The sequence below is a fragment of the Ascaphus truei genome, chromosome 18 (assembly GCF_040206685.1).
Source record: "Ascaphus truei isolate aAscTru1 chromosome 18, aAscTru1.hap1, whole genome shotgun sequence".
NCBI classification, from domain to species: Eukaryota; Metazoa; Chordata; class Amphibia; order Anura; family Ascaphidae; genus Ascaphus; species Ascaphus truei.
The window spans coordinates 19,306,341-19,321,202 of NC_134500.1; the positions used below are offsets into that span (position 1 = coordinate 19,306,341).

Sequence of the window (14,862 nt, forward strand, 5' to 3'; positions counted from 1 at the left end):
CACTCATATGGCTTTCAAAATCATCTCTACACTGATGATGCCCAAATCTACCTCTCTTCCCCTGACCTCCCACCTTCTCTACAGTCTCGTGTCAACAACTATTTCTCTGCTATCTCTTCATGAATGTCCCACAGCTACCATAATCTTAACGTATCCAAAACAGAACCTCTAATCTTTCCTCTTTCCATGGATACCCCTACACTCAAATTCCCCATCACTGAAAATAACACAAAAATCTTGTCAACATGTCAGACCTGCTGCCTACGGGGTCACCGTTGGCTCTCAATTCCTCACATTCAGTCCCACACAAAGTTCTATCACCTGCACATACAAAATATTGGTACAATATGTTCTTTTCTCATTCAAGATTAAACCAAATCGTAATACACTCACTCGTGTTCTGCCTTGATTATTGCAAGCTCCTAGTCGGCATTTCCCTCACCGGACTGCTGCCAGATGACTCTCTCACTGCTGCACCACTATGCAAATCCCTACACTGGCTTCCTATAGTCTCTAGAATTCAATTCTAGCTATGACCTGTAGAGTCGTCAACAATTCTGTCCCTCTCCTGAAATGCTTCCCGAAATACAATCCCTGTTTTGCACATGACCTACACCTCTCCTCCTCTCTCATCACTTCCTCTCACTTCTGCCTACAAGACTTCTCTTTTGCTTCACCCTATCTCTAGAATTCCCCAACACCACATCAGAATCTCCTCCAACTTTCAACATTTTAAAAGCTCCTTGAAAACTCCTATCTCAACGGAAGCCAACTCTATACTGTACAGAGGCATACTCCAGCTCACAATAAAAAGCCACTTATACCTTGTTTCAGCTGTGCCCAGTGGTGGATATTCCATTAGGCTCAGGCCTATGGTGGCAACATTTCTGTTTGCCCTAATATATAGAGGTGCTGCTCTCTTCTCCACTGCCAGGGGAGAGCAGGGCCTCAGTAAAGTTCTCGCCTTCTCCTTTGTGCCACACTCCTCCTTTGTGCTGCCCTCCTTCAGCGCCAAATGATGCCCAATGGTACACAGTGGCGTGTCTCCATGGCAACATGACTGCGCGGAGTCAAATGACACCACAATGATGCGTTACCATGGCAATGCACCGCCATGTGATGTCACATCGTCATTTGACGTTGAAGGAGGAGGGCGGCACGAAGGAGAAGGGTTGCACCAGGTAAGTGCCATGGGGCGGCATTTTTGTAAATCTGCCACTGGCTATGCCTCTTATTCCCTCTAGATTGTAAACTCTCACAAGCTCTCCCATCTACCTATTGTTTCATCCTGCGTTAATTTTTTCTTAATATGTATTTAATTCTGCATCTTCACACACCCAAACATACATGTGTAAATATAATTAAATCCGTCAGAGTTCCGTTTTTGTTGATTCTTTTCGGCCACAAATAATTCGCTATTTTCTGCAGGGAACATAATGGAATGTTTCACTTATTTCTTGGTTACCATGTGTCCAGGTTTCATCTATGCAGCAGGAGGTCATACAGAGCCACTCCCAAGCACAGGCTGCAGCCTTGGGTAGCCTTGATTCAATCAACAGTAACCTGAACGCATCATCAATTGAAATGCAGGTACTTTCTCATTACTGACCAAGGGCTCTAGTGAGAAGAAACCATTTGGAGACACAAGTGTTTCCCCCTGCATTCCTAGAATGAACAATGGTACCGTGGCGCAACCCGATAAAATACATTAGGTAGATAGGTTATTCATTAAACTGTGATAGTGCTGATCGGGGCACTATTGCTCAGAAACTCCCATTTTAAGTCCATAGTGCCCCAAATGGCTCTATTGCAGTTTAATACCCCAACAAGCCCAGTGGGTCATAAATGTCCCAGTCCGAGACCGCAGCCCTTTAAAATACAGGGCTGATATTGGAAATATTCCTAGTATTGCACTACACTATCTCACCCACACACTTTTTGAAGCATGGAATATGAAAATATGTATTCAATATACTGTATACAGGCATACCCCGGTTTAAGGACACTCACTTTAAGTACACTCGCGAGTAAAGACATATCGCCCAATAGGCAAATGGCAGCTCGCGCATGCGCCTGTCAGCAAGTCCTGAACAGCAATACCGGCTCCCAACCTGTACCGAAGCTGTGCGCAAGCGGGGAGACTATAGAGCCTGTTACAAATGCGTTATTTACATCAGTTATGTGCGTATATGACGATTACAGTACAGTACATGTATCGATAAGTGGGGAAAAGGTAGTGCTTCACTTTAAGTACATTTTCACTTTACATACATGCTCTGGTCCTATTGCGTATGTTAATGCGGGGTATGCCTGTATTTGAAACTCGGTGCCGCCTTTTCTATGTTTCTTATGTCCCTTCCATCGCAAACTCTCCGGGGCAGCGATCTCTTTCCTATTGTGTAACTAACTGTATGTGTGTTGCACTCATTTTACTATAATTCTATTATTTTTTTTTTTTAAATGGTGCTACAGAAATAAAAGTATACAAACATCCGTACATATGTTTCCAATTCAAAATGATTCAGGAGGCCCTTAAGTGTTCTATTGGTCAGTTTTAATATCCTGTACTTATCCATATTGGATTTGACCTCTTATGACACTGACATCTGTCTGTGAGTAGGGTTACTGGCTTTGCACTTCTTTAACCCAGGCTGTGCTGAAAAGCTGTGTAATGCGGCCGCCATAAGCTTATAGGTGTCCTTGTTTAAAATGGATGAGAGGTAAAGAGGGACTCGCTGTGAGTCCTCATTTGCATCTCATTACCCAGAATCCCTGGCTGCAAAGGAAGCACTGTTTGCTAAGCGATAATTGGGAAAGACCGGGTTGCAGACCTGTCTGAGACATGCAAATGCATCACAAGTGGTATTTTTATTTGCCGTACACTTTTTATGTACAAACATAGCCCATACTGCTTAATGTAATTCCCTTTAACTGGCCATTCAGAAGCATTTAAACATGTACGTACATACATTACATCCAATAACCTAGTAAAACAAACACTGTTGAAGAAACCAAGGGGTTTAATTAATTAGTCTCGCAGCTGGAGTAGAACCAGTGCAAACAACTTAAACACTTATCAAAGTCAAAAATCCATTTGCTCTCTATAGGATTGCGTTTCTTTGATAAATGTGGTGATGTTTTTGTTGTTATACAAGACTGGTATTTAAAGCACAAACTGCATAGGTATCGGGTGAATTCTAAGCCTCGTAAACACAGCATTGTGCCCCTATTGCTCGGAGGGGGCTGCAAGTGTTAAATGTCCATTCGATGAGCAATGTTGTTTTTTAATCATTGCTATGTTTCAGAAAAGCCTGGTGGATATGACCCTGGAAAACTGCAACATTAGGGATGAGGTGAAGAATTTAAAGCATTCTTATGAAGAGTCCTTGGATGAATTGAAAGAAAAACAGAAGTTGTTAGAGGCTGCCCAAGCTGAGAACCAGTTGCTAAAAGTAAAGGTAAAAACACTTTCTCATCATGCTGTGCTTGGGTAGTAAACTTTGATTTATGATATGGGAGTGCTAAGCACAACATCTATTGAAGTTCAGCATGCAATTCCAGTCATTTAATTCTCCAACATTATATGTTTTAGCAGAAGAGAATGAAGTAGCACAGTGGTAATGTTACTGCTTTTAAAGCAGCAAAACATGTTTTGTTTTTTTAATAGGTGGAAAACATGGCGTCTCTGTTACTGAACCCCATTAATTTCAGCTGCGGGACCCCCTGTTTCCTGAGTTACTTACCTCCGGAAGGGGATGTCGATAGCAGCTCTGCAGGTTTAAAGCTTCTGATCATGCGGGTCAATAGGAAGCCGCAAGGGATGGCATCACGCCTTCCTATTGGCCCACATGGACATTTAAGCCGCCATTATGTTAGCCACACACAGACCAGCTGGAGCTGCTACTGGCATCCCTTACAAATATAAGTATCTCGTGGTTCAGCTCTCGATACCCCTTGCTTCACGGCGGCAGTGAGCTGTGGAGCGGCAGATCACTGCAAATACATGAAAATTTATATTTTTGCGTTGCTGCCGCGCCACATGATGCTGCAAAGCCAATCACAGCGCGGCTATCGCTGTGACGTCTATAGCCACCGCTTACAAAATATTAATGAAACGCGTGCTCCACGTGCATGCGCAACGCCGGGTGCGCGCCCACACGCGCACCAGCGCCTACTATATAACAAGCCTAAGGGGGAATAAATACTTTTTCTTCTGACGTTTAAAATCTTGACTCGATATATAAACACACTCGTAACTTCATTTCTCCAATACTTGGATAAGAAATGTGATGGGTGCTCCAATAGTCCTGGAATCTATGTATATATTCCACAATCATGTAATCATATAGAAACAGTGCAGGCTCAAATGATGGAGTGGGTAAATGAATGGGTGAGTGACTATAGTTACTAAAGTCCTGAGTCTCCTGAAGACGACAGAAAAATTATGTATGACACACTTTGCTGTACCTCATTGGAGATAGGTATGGTAAAGTTTTAGCACTCACCCTGATACGAAGTAATAAGGATCCATATAGCATCATACGAAATCTTACCCACTCCTAGAGCTCACTGTATTCTTCCGGGCGTGTCCAGCCGCTGAATAATTCCAAACGATCCAAGAAAATGCAAAAAACAATGCACAAAGCAGCGCACTGCCCAGGGACACAGGTGTAATAAAGTAAAAAATAGATTTATTGTCAGTCAGACATAGCAAACAAGGTTGTATAAACCCTCCAACGCGTTTCACAGAACAAGGTGCTTTATCAAGGAGTAAGGTACAAACATATTGGTGGACCTTTTATAACTAACATCACTAGTGTACTGAGTTAATCGAATTTGGCGCCAAAAACGCATATAGATGACGTCATCCAGGCATCTCTACACCAATTGGCCAGGCTAGGATGCGGATTGGCAGTGACGTCATCAAGGGGCGGGATAAGGGAGGGACCGGATATTTTGAAGTATACACATTACAAGTATGTTAGAGACGCCTGGATGACATCTATATGCGTTTTTGGCACCAAATTCGATTAACGTGTGATGTTAGGTATAAAAGGTCCCCCAATATGTTTGTACCTTACTCCTTGATAAAGCATCTTTTTGTGTGAAACGCGTTGGAGGGTTTATACCCCCTTGTTTGCTATGTCTGACTGACAATAAATCTATTTTTTACTTTATTACACCCGTGTCCCTTGGCAGTGCGCTGCTTTGTGCATTTTTTTGCATTCCCCAATACTTGGCCAGAAGCCATCTTCACAGTTGCGCCTGTGTACTCCACACACAGGCCTGCACCTAATATTTAACAGCCTAACGTCTATTTTCGCAGTAAACAGTTACCTTGTTTTAGTCTCCTTGAGAAAGCGGCGTGGGAGGAGAACCCCCCTTTTTGTTTTGTGTTTGTCATGTTATATATTTTTTTTAATGTAGTCTTTATTAAACAATTTGAATCGTCCCCCACCCGGTGAGTTGTGAGTGCTTTCGGCCTTCTCTGGCTGTCCGCCAATCCCTCTCTTCGATCTTGTTTTAGGCACCCAGTGGCCACCCACAGGCACTTATATTGGCGCCGCCCTCCTGTTGAAGCGCTGCGGCATAAAATAATGCTGCAATGTCACATGGTTTTGCGATGTCATTGACTCTGCGACGCGGAAGGAGGCATGAAGCCTATCAGGCCTAATAGAAAATCCACCACTGTAGGCACCTCTTGCAGTGTGTGGTACGATCTTGATCTGTATAATTGCAACGGTGACAGATATTCATTTGTTACTCTAATGAATTGCTGTCAAGCCCATCATTTCTTATATGTGATAAAGTCCTCCAACTAAGTGGTGCCCTGTTCTTCACCCCTCCCTGGGATGCACAAGTGATCATTAAAAAATGTTTAATTTTCTTGGGAGGCAGATAGCCCACTATCTGGCCATCGTCGATGGCCTTCTAAATGACACATGTCATAGTGGGCAATCCGTTTTAGCACCCCCCCTACCAAATTAAGCCCTCTTTATAGATCAGCACAGGCCCAAGAAGAGTCTTGACCTGTCATAAACACAATGTCTTGTATCTGTACGACAAACTAACCACATTAACCCCTAAAGAACCAGATTATTAAAACACTTTTCTCATTATATTACCATTACATTATTCTGGTTGCACCTAGGGGTGCCTAGGCTGCCTCCAGAGCTGAACCACATTAATTTAGGTGAGACCCTGTGCTTCTCAAGATACCGTACTTGCCTCAGAGGCTGGGTGAACAATATGGAGTTTTAACTCTCCGGCGGCACGAGAACAAATAGGAACCCGCAAAGTCATCCATTGTGGCTTCCCACTGGCCTGGGTGCCGCCGGAGATTAAAGAATCATGGAGAACTGGCAGCACCTACAGAAGTAACTCGGAAAGCAGGGTTCTCCAAAGCTTAAATGAATGCGGTTCAGCCCCCGGAGACCTCTGCTTCATACCGATATATATAAATATTTAAAATGTTTGGAATGCTGCTTTAACTCTGTACACACACAAGCTGTTTCCATAGCTAAGTAAAAGATAAAACTGGTTTAGCTACATGTGCTTGGACACTGAATCACCTTTCATGACAACAGCTCCTGTACCAGTTGAACCTGTAAAATTACTGAAAGCTTCCTCATTTTTACTGTCATTATATTTGTTGATGTGCTGTAGGTAACATGTCCTTTCTACCCCTTTCTGAGGGGAAACAATTCCTGCTAACTGCCGGAAATAAAAGAAAACTGTATGTTTCTTTTTTAAATAATTTGTGCCTATGCTTTTAAGCTTTGCTGCCCTTGCTAACAAAACATGAATCCCCATTAAAATATCTCATCTGTACAACGGCTCCTGCACTGCCAGTCCGCACTTTATATTACCAGACTGATGGTTTACCACTACCGCTAATCTATTCCTGTGTGGATACTTAATCATTGACTCTAATAGTGTGGGCTGGGCTTTGGACACATACATTGTACAGCACACAAGTTTTATTACCAGTTATGAGTTTTATGGTCCATGTTTATCTGAAATTTGTGACTCTATGAAGTAATAACTAGTCAAAGTCCTCCGTGAACTCATGGAATTCCCTAAATTTCTTAGCCTTTGTGTGTGACACACAATGATCTCATAAAGTAGATATTTTTATTATTTGAATGCAAAGAATATTGACTTTTGGTAGATGTCAAAGATGAGAGCAGTATATGAAATTCAGATTTAGAATTGCCTCGAATGATTATCAACGACCTCTACTTAAGCAATATTATAAAGCAGGAGTGGCCAACTGCAGTCCTCAAGAGCCACCAGCAGGCCAGGTATGAGGGATATCCCTGCTTCAGCACATGTTGCTCAATCATTATGACTGAGTCACTGATTGAGCCACCTCTGTTGAAGGGTTATCTTTAAAACCTAACATGTTTGTAGTCCCTGAGTACTGGAGTTAGCCGCCCCTGCTATAAAGGCTCGGGACAAAATGGTGACAGGGAAGCCGCAACGCCAACACCCTATGTCCTTTTGTGCTATAGGCAACGCTGGCAAACTCCATTTTCTTTCTCTCTTACCCCGGGATTCACCAAGTTAAGGGAAATAGGAGCTCAGTCTGGTGTCAACTGTCATGGACTTGAATGCCAATGCTGGATTGATCTCTGATACCCCTTATCAGAGTTTAGAATCCTGCCTTGGACTCCAAGGAACGAACCGTGAAAAGATAGGATGGAATGGAGAAGTAGGACAACATGGAGGGTGAGAGTGTTTTCTCAGTCGGCGCTCCTCAGCCTCCCTTTGGTTTATGTCTGTTCTACACATCCCCAGCTCCTCAATTCCTATTATATACAATGGCTTACTTGCTGGGGACAAAAAAGGGGACATAATATATCTGTGTAAAAAAGTGTATTTTATTCTAAATAATCGATCTCCATTAACAAAAAAAAAAAAGCTGGAAAGCTGTTTTTAAAAAAAATGAAAACGATTATATATACGTGAATCTTGAGAAATGCCGTTTCACCATCATGCTTTATACTTGGATTTTGTATTACACACTAGATGAATGCTATTTTAGTGTTAATTAAGTTTGTTAGGGATCTGTTGATGTCAATAGGAAACGTGGTAGTCATATGCCATTTGAGAAAAACAACTTTTACAAGACTATGATTGTTCTACAAAGTTTACATGTACAATAGACAATAAGGCATGTCGGTGTGTGACAAAGATGTTTAATCACATCCTGTGCTTAAGGTCCTTACAACACCATTTATTCTCCTAGTTCAATGACCTCGCTTGAAGCACTTAATTTGATCACCACAGTACTTCAGTTGCCTATAAATTATAAAACACAAAAACATATATATCAATAATATTTGCCTAACCCCTACATGGAGTACACTTTTAATTACCTGGTTTCTTTCTATTTTAATAATGTTTATAAAGGTTTATTTATTGTATGTTTATAAAACCATACAAAAAATATTTATAATTGTACATGTGCAATTAAACTCTGATGCCTATTACTCTAGCCTGACTGGGACTTTGGTGGGGCCCGGTGTAGCAGAGTGAGGCGAGCGTCTTACCTTCTTTGGAGCTGGCTTCTCCTCCTACGTTATGTTGTCAGGGAGACTCATCGCCATGTTACCTCATGGCGACGCAGCGTCGTATGATATTGCGTTTTCATGGCGACGCGTCGTCACATGATAGCAGGAGGAGATGCCGGCACTTACAGAGGCCCATGCTCTCCCCTGGCAATCGCAGTTTATATGTTGTGGGGAAAAGCGCGGGGCGAAGTGCAGTCACACCAAACGCACCGCCATCAAGCTGGCCCTGCAATTAATCAACTTTACCAAAAATGCTACAAGTTCAGAGCATTCTGTTTACCCGAATTTGCGACTATTTATCAAACCTATGAACAGATATGACTTCAAAACAGCATTCCGTGCTGATCGCCGTCGTTTTTTTGCATATTTATTTTATATTTACAGATATATTTCATGTTTTTTATTTTTATAATCGGACGCTTAATGGAGATATGAGCAGTTAAAATATTAGAGCAATTTCCATACTTAAAAAAAAAAAAAAAAAAGGGGGGTAGGGTGGGTCAATGAGGCTGGGATAACTGCTTAAATTGTCCGGGAGGTCAAAATGGATGTCTTCCCAGAACCCAGTGCAGTCTGAGGTTACCATGGTGATCTCAGATGCTAGAGATGAACAAAGCGATGATTTCTGAACAAACAAGAGAGCCTTGTAGGAGATCTGGGGAGAATTGAAGCTTTTAAGGCTGACAGAGTTGTTACAGTATTTAGCTCACTATGTCCCATGTATTTTCTTTTGGTGTATAGGTAGAATCCTCTCAGGAAGCCAACGCTGACATCATGCGGGAGATGACACGAAAACTGTACAATCAGTATGAAGATAAGCTACAGCAAGAGCAACTTAAATATGCTGCAGAAAAAGAAGCGCTTATGGTAAGTAGAACAAGTGGAATTCGAATAATTGATGGGAAGTTATTGTATTCAACAAGGACTATTTTGCATTGGCAATTTGAATTTTGTACAAGCAAATCCTAAACTTCAATACTGCCTTCAGTTTACCAACAGCAGCTTTATAAAATAAAACTCTTTTATGCATTAAGAGCACAAATGTAACGTGCGTCTTTTAAAAAACCAATGAGGCCTAAAGCGCTTTTACACCATTGTAATGTTTAACAGATTTGGCTTCTCATCCACAATATCCCTACTTGTTCCACTATTTGCCAGTATTCACGGGAATGGGAAAATAGGTCCTAAAACCAAACCTTCTTCTTTAAGGAGTTTGACAATAAGAAAATGATTTAGTTATTAATGAATTGCAGCTTTCAACCCGGTAGAAGTCCGAATGTTGGTTCTGTCCCAGTGTAACTCTGTGTGTATTGGTCGCATGTAATATTCCTAACGACTCAAATTATTGTGCACATTTGGCAAATCTTCCAATCACTGTAGAATCCTGTTATTTTCGTAAATATAAATACTCTGAATTACAAAAGCTGTATAAATAATTAATTTGAGAGCATTTGTTCAGCCACAACTATTACTATTCCACTGTGCCAACATGGCAATTGTTGTATAACCCATCATCTGTGACTACAAGAGCGTGACATGGATATACAGCGCCCTTGTGCTATAAAACTGATGTTTAGAGGGGCACTTGAAATATGCTTTTCTTGACATCAATGTATCAAGGTATATGTCATATGTTGCCCTGTCTGTGTCGGCTCTCAAATGGAGGACTGTTTATGTACGAAGTTAGGGAATCATTACCAGAATGCGTATAGTAGGCAGATATATCAAAATGATAATCTTTTGGTGCAGGCATAAAAAATATTTATAGTTTATGCTTTGAGCCTAAATGTATGGTGTACTGTCCAAGCGCATAATTCTCACATTCAGCTGGCTAAGTATCAGGCCAATTACTGGTTTTAGTTTATTATTAATATGAAAACAGAACATAATATGTATAAGCAGGACATGTCTTATGAGGGATTGAAATCCCTCTATACAGCCCACTAAATCCCATTTCCTGATGTTACAGCTGCTCTGTTACAATGTGGAACACACCAACCTTCTCATCCCCTGTAACCTTTCCTTACATATTGCAAGCTCCTTGAAGCAGGGCCTTTTCTAACACAACATATTGCAGGCCTATCCTACCTCTTCTAACACCATTTTAACCTTGTCTGTAACTGTTACATACGCCCATAATGATATATTATCTCTAACTGTCCATGCAATGTCTGTAAATTGAATGTATAACCCCTGTTCAATTAATGTAACCATGTATTGTCACTATAACTCTGTGCCCAGGACATACCTAAAAAAAAAGAGGTAACTCTCCAATGTGTTAATTCCTATTAAAACGTTTCATAAATAAATAATGATAGAAGCTGATAATCAAACATATATTATTTCAGAGAGGGAATAGCTCAGTGAGTAAAGACACTGACTGGCACTGAGAGTTTGAATCAGGGGTTCAGTTCCCGGTGTCAGCTCCTTGTGACCTTGGGCAAGTCACTTTTATCCCCCAGTGCCTCAGGCACCAAAAACATAGATTGTAAGCTCCACAGGGCAGGGACCTGTGCCTGCAAAATGTCTCTGTAAAGGGCTACGTAAAACTAGCAGCGCCATACAAGAACATGCTATTATTATTATTACTATTGGCATGTTTCTTTGCAGGGAAAAACTAAACAGTATCTGAAAGCTATTGACGACGCTAGTGAGAAGGTCCGAATTGCGGAGACTAAGATAGATGAAAGAGATGTAAAGATTGCAGAACTGGACAGACTACTTCAGCGTATGGAACAGGTACTTTTTGTGTGACCAATACTATTAACCCTTCCAGCTCTGGGACTGAGCACCTTTATGCTATAAACTAAAATCTGCGCCACCACAAATCTGCTTTGCCTTACTCATTCCAGCCTAAGGCCATGCATATAGTGCCCGCGACGGGCGACGTCGGCCAAAAATAAATACATTGCCGCCGCCGCGTGCGCTTATAGTAAGCGCAACGGCGAGAATGCGACAGAGCGACGTCGGGTCGCAAACTTTGGAAGCTGGCAATATTTGATTTTTCAAGGGCTGTCGCCTCATGTGACAGCCCCTGAACAAATCAAATGCCCGGAAGCCTGTGCCGCCGCAAAGCGAAATATAACTTTTGCTAGCGGTGACGGCGATGGGTGACGTCACCCATCCTGTCGCCGGTCGCAGGCACTATACACGCGGCCTAAGGCTACGCTTATAGTGCCAGCGATGTCAGGCTACGGTCGCTGGAAAAATCAAATTAAAATGACTTCCAGCGATCGCGACCAAGCCGTCGCTTCGCGCTTACTATAAGCGCACGCAACGGCGGCAATGCATTTTTTTAACGCGATTTTGCGTCGCTGTCGCCGGCACTATAAGCGCAGCCTAAGGCAGGGTTGCAGTCCTGTCTGAGACATATGCTCAATAGTGGTAATTTTTATTTGCTGATCTATAAATGTGTTTTATTTTTATTTTTTAAATAATATTTGTGGACACGTGTTAAAAGGATTCACAATTCTACCATGATAATACGCTTTATTTACAGGAACGAGAACAGTTGCAAGCACAGTTATCGAGACATGAACAACAAATAAGGAATATTGATGCAAAGTTGCAAATAAATTCGACAGATAAGGAAAGGTAAACCTTCTGGCTTTTGTGATGTTTACGTTTTTTTGTTTTTTTGAGCCTTGCACTTTACTAACAAAACAGGGCCTCTTATTTCGCTATTTCCTGTAATGAAATAGCCATTTTGATCATTATTGGAGCATAAGATTGTTAATTATTCTTCCCATAGCTATATTACATGTAAATACAAATGCCAAATGCTAACTATTGAACCAGAGTTTTGGGATTATTTTATAAAGTGAACAAAAAATGAAGAAAAAAAAAATTACTCCCAGTGTGGGAAACCTTAAACTGTTTTTGGAAGCCGCCTCCACGATAATAAGAAAAGTGCAATACGGACAAAAATAAAGCCCTTTTTTTTGATTCATCAAAGCAATGTTAGTGCTCGGCATTTTCTTGCATTAAGTGCAGGAATATTGTTTTTTTGGGGGTATTACTTCACAATTGAAGCATGTAACTCTTTTTGGCTTGTTCTTGTCTTGCCAGGTGTCTGCATTTAGAGGAATCGGCGGGTAATTTGCGAGAACGTATTAAGCACCTTGATGACATGGTCCACTGCCAACAAAAGAAGGTCAAACACATGATTGAAGAGGTGAGGTTCATCAGAAAAAAAACATGTTTTCTCCGATCTCGTCGGTGACAAAGGCCTGTGTTGTGCTGGGACCCCTCAGCAGCAAAAAGGTTAAATATCTTTTAGCACACGTCCTGTACAATTTAATGGGAACATTTCCTCCCAGAATAACATCAGATCTCCCTTGTCTTTGTACCCCTGCTTCAGACTTGCTTTACCCCTTACCAACCTCTTTTTCTTCTCGTAATAAAGAGCTATTCCGTAGATATACTCCGTGACATCTCCTACAACTTCAATTAGAGGCGCCTAAACCAGCACAGAAAGAGAGCGGCAGTGAATGCATGTATGATTGTCCACGTGTCAGTCCTAAGACCAGAGACATGCGCTAACTCGGCAGCAAGCTAGGGACAGACTTAAAATAGTGTATAACCGCACTCCCAGAACAAAGCATTTGATGGCAGATATGAACCTCTTAGCCCACTGAGTTCGCCCATTTCCTATCTTCTTTGTAAGACATCCGGCCCTATTTGATCCTTGGATTTCTTTCATATTTAGGATGTAGCCTTATGTATCATTTTTACAGTTCATTTTTGGATTAGCCCCTACTACCTCTGTTTGGGAGGCTTTACCATTATTCCACCACCCGTTCCGTGAAAAATGACTTCCTCGCATTTCGCCTGCCACCCTCCTCCTTCAGAGTATGGCCTCTCTTTATAGCACTTCTCTTTTTCTGAAATAGGCTTTCCTCCTGTACCTCGTTGAAACCTTTTATACAAACGTAGACACTCCATAAATGCTCAATGATTGGACAAAACCCCCCCTCCCCCACATAAGCCAAGGGTGCTCGGAGATGCTACTCCCCTAGGGCCGCACCATAAAGACAATGGTAATTAGGCCCAGCATGCCACAAAAAAATGGACAACAGTCCTAAATATGCTAATGACAAGGTAATTTACCAGAATAAAAAATAATACTGGAAAACCACTCGAGTAACAGCAGAGACGGCAGTACAAAAAAAGGGGAGGTATCTGACGAGAAGTGGCCCCAATCTTCGTTGCAGTCTTAACAACAAATGTAATGTTTGATGACCAGAAACGTCCTGTTCCTAGAAAATACTGCCTCGTATGGCATGTTTTATTTTCATTTCATGCTGGAGAACTTGGCATTCAGAAAGCGAGTCACCTAGTTTGTTTATAAAATAATGAATTTCCTGCGATGCATATTATAGTCCGTTATTTTTTTGTTTGTTTATTTTTAGATTGAACTGCTGAAGAAAAAGGTCCACTACAAGGACTTGCTCATTCAACAGCTGCTAGAAAGGATCGCTTTGCTGGAAGGGGAGGTAAGAACTTAGATTTTAAGAATAAGAGACTATTAGATTAAAAATAATAATAATCTTTTATTGAAATACTTGGACTTGTTTAGTTGAACAGAAAAAAGTAATCTACAGGGTGCAGATGTTTGTACATTGTTGTAATTCGACTACCAAGAGATGGCATAAAGTCCATGGTAGGTAGTTGGATCAAGAGGATGCTGGTATCAGGCTTGTTGTTTTAAGCATTAGTACCTCTGACCAGAAGTGAAGGGTTTTGGAGAGCAACAGTTTTTCAAATAGTTAATTTATAAATATGATGATGTTTTTTATTTAATTATAAAAAATCATCTAGTGTAGCCATTTTTTCTTTATTAATTGTACAGACTGTATCTAGGCTAAAAGATGACTGTGTCAGAAAACGATTTATAAACGAAAATTAAGCAGACAAAAAAAATTAACCTTGTACCTGTTTATACCACTGTATTTTGCAGTCAGGCTAATTTGAATATTGCTCTGCGCACTGGAACCCAGTTTGCTTTACGTATATTGATATTCACAATGTATTGACATTCAGTATGCATGTAATCTTGCATTGAACCAAGCAGCCTGCATTGACATCTCTGGGATTCTGAAGTGGTCCAAGAGTGAGGATATTACATATCACTACTTTGTTTAACCTGTGCAAAGTTCCAATGCTTTTTGTTGTGGGAAATTAACCCGTTTCAAAAAGATTTCTATATGATGTTGAGTTGCGCACTATGATTAATAACAAAGTCCAATGTACAATAGTGCTCAGACTCCCTATACGCTCCAAAGAA

The 14,862-nt window shown here is 41.2% G+C and overlaps 1 protein-coding gene across 3 annotated transcripts in view; it reads left to right on the plus strand.

The window, feature by feature from the left end:
- MYZAP (myocardial zonula adherens protein) overlaps positions 1 to 14,862 on the plus strand; it is an 82,682-nt gene that overhangs the window by 40,688 nt on the left and 27,132 nt on the right. For all 3 annotated transcript variants that reach the window (XM_075575788.1, XM_075575787.1, XM_075575789.1), the window contains exons 6-12: positions 1,477 to 1,590; positions 3,306 to 3,458; positions 9,318 to 9,443; positions 11,187 to 11,315; positions 12,076 to 12,170; positions 12,645 to 12,750; positions 13,988 to 14,071. In XM_075575788.1, coding sequence (XP_075431903.1) covers positions 1,477 to 1,590; positions 3,306 to 3,458; positions 9,318 to 9,443; positions 11,187 to 11,315; positions 12,076 to 12,170; positions 12,645 to 12,750; positions 13,988 to 14,071 — 807 coding nt within the window. The remainder of the gene's footprint in view (positions 1 to 1,476; positions 1,591 to 3,305; positions 3,459 to 9,317; positions 9,444 to 11,186; positions 11,316 to 12,075; positions 12,171 to 12,644; positions 12,751 to 13,987; positions 14,072 to 14,862) is intronic.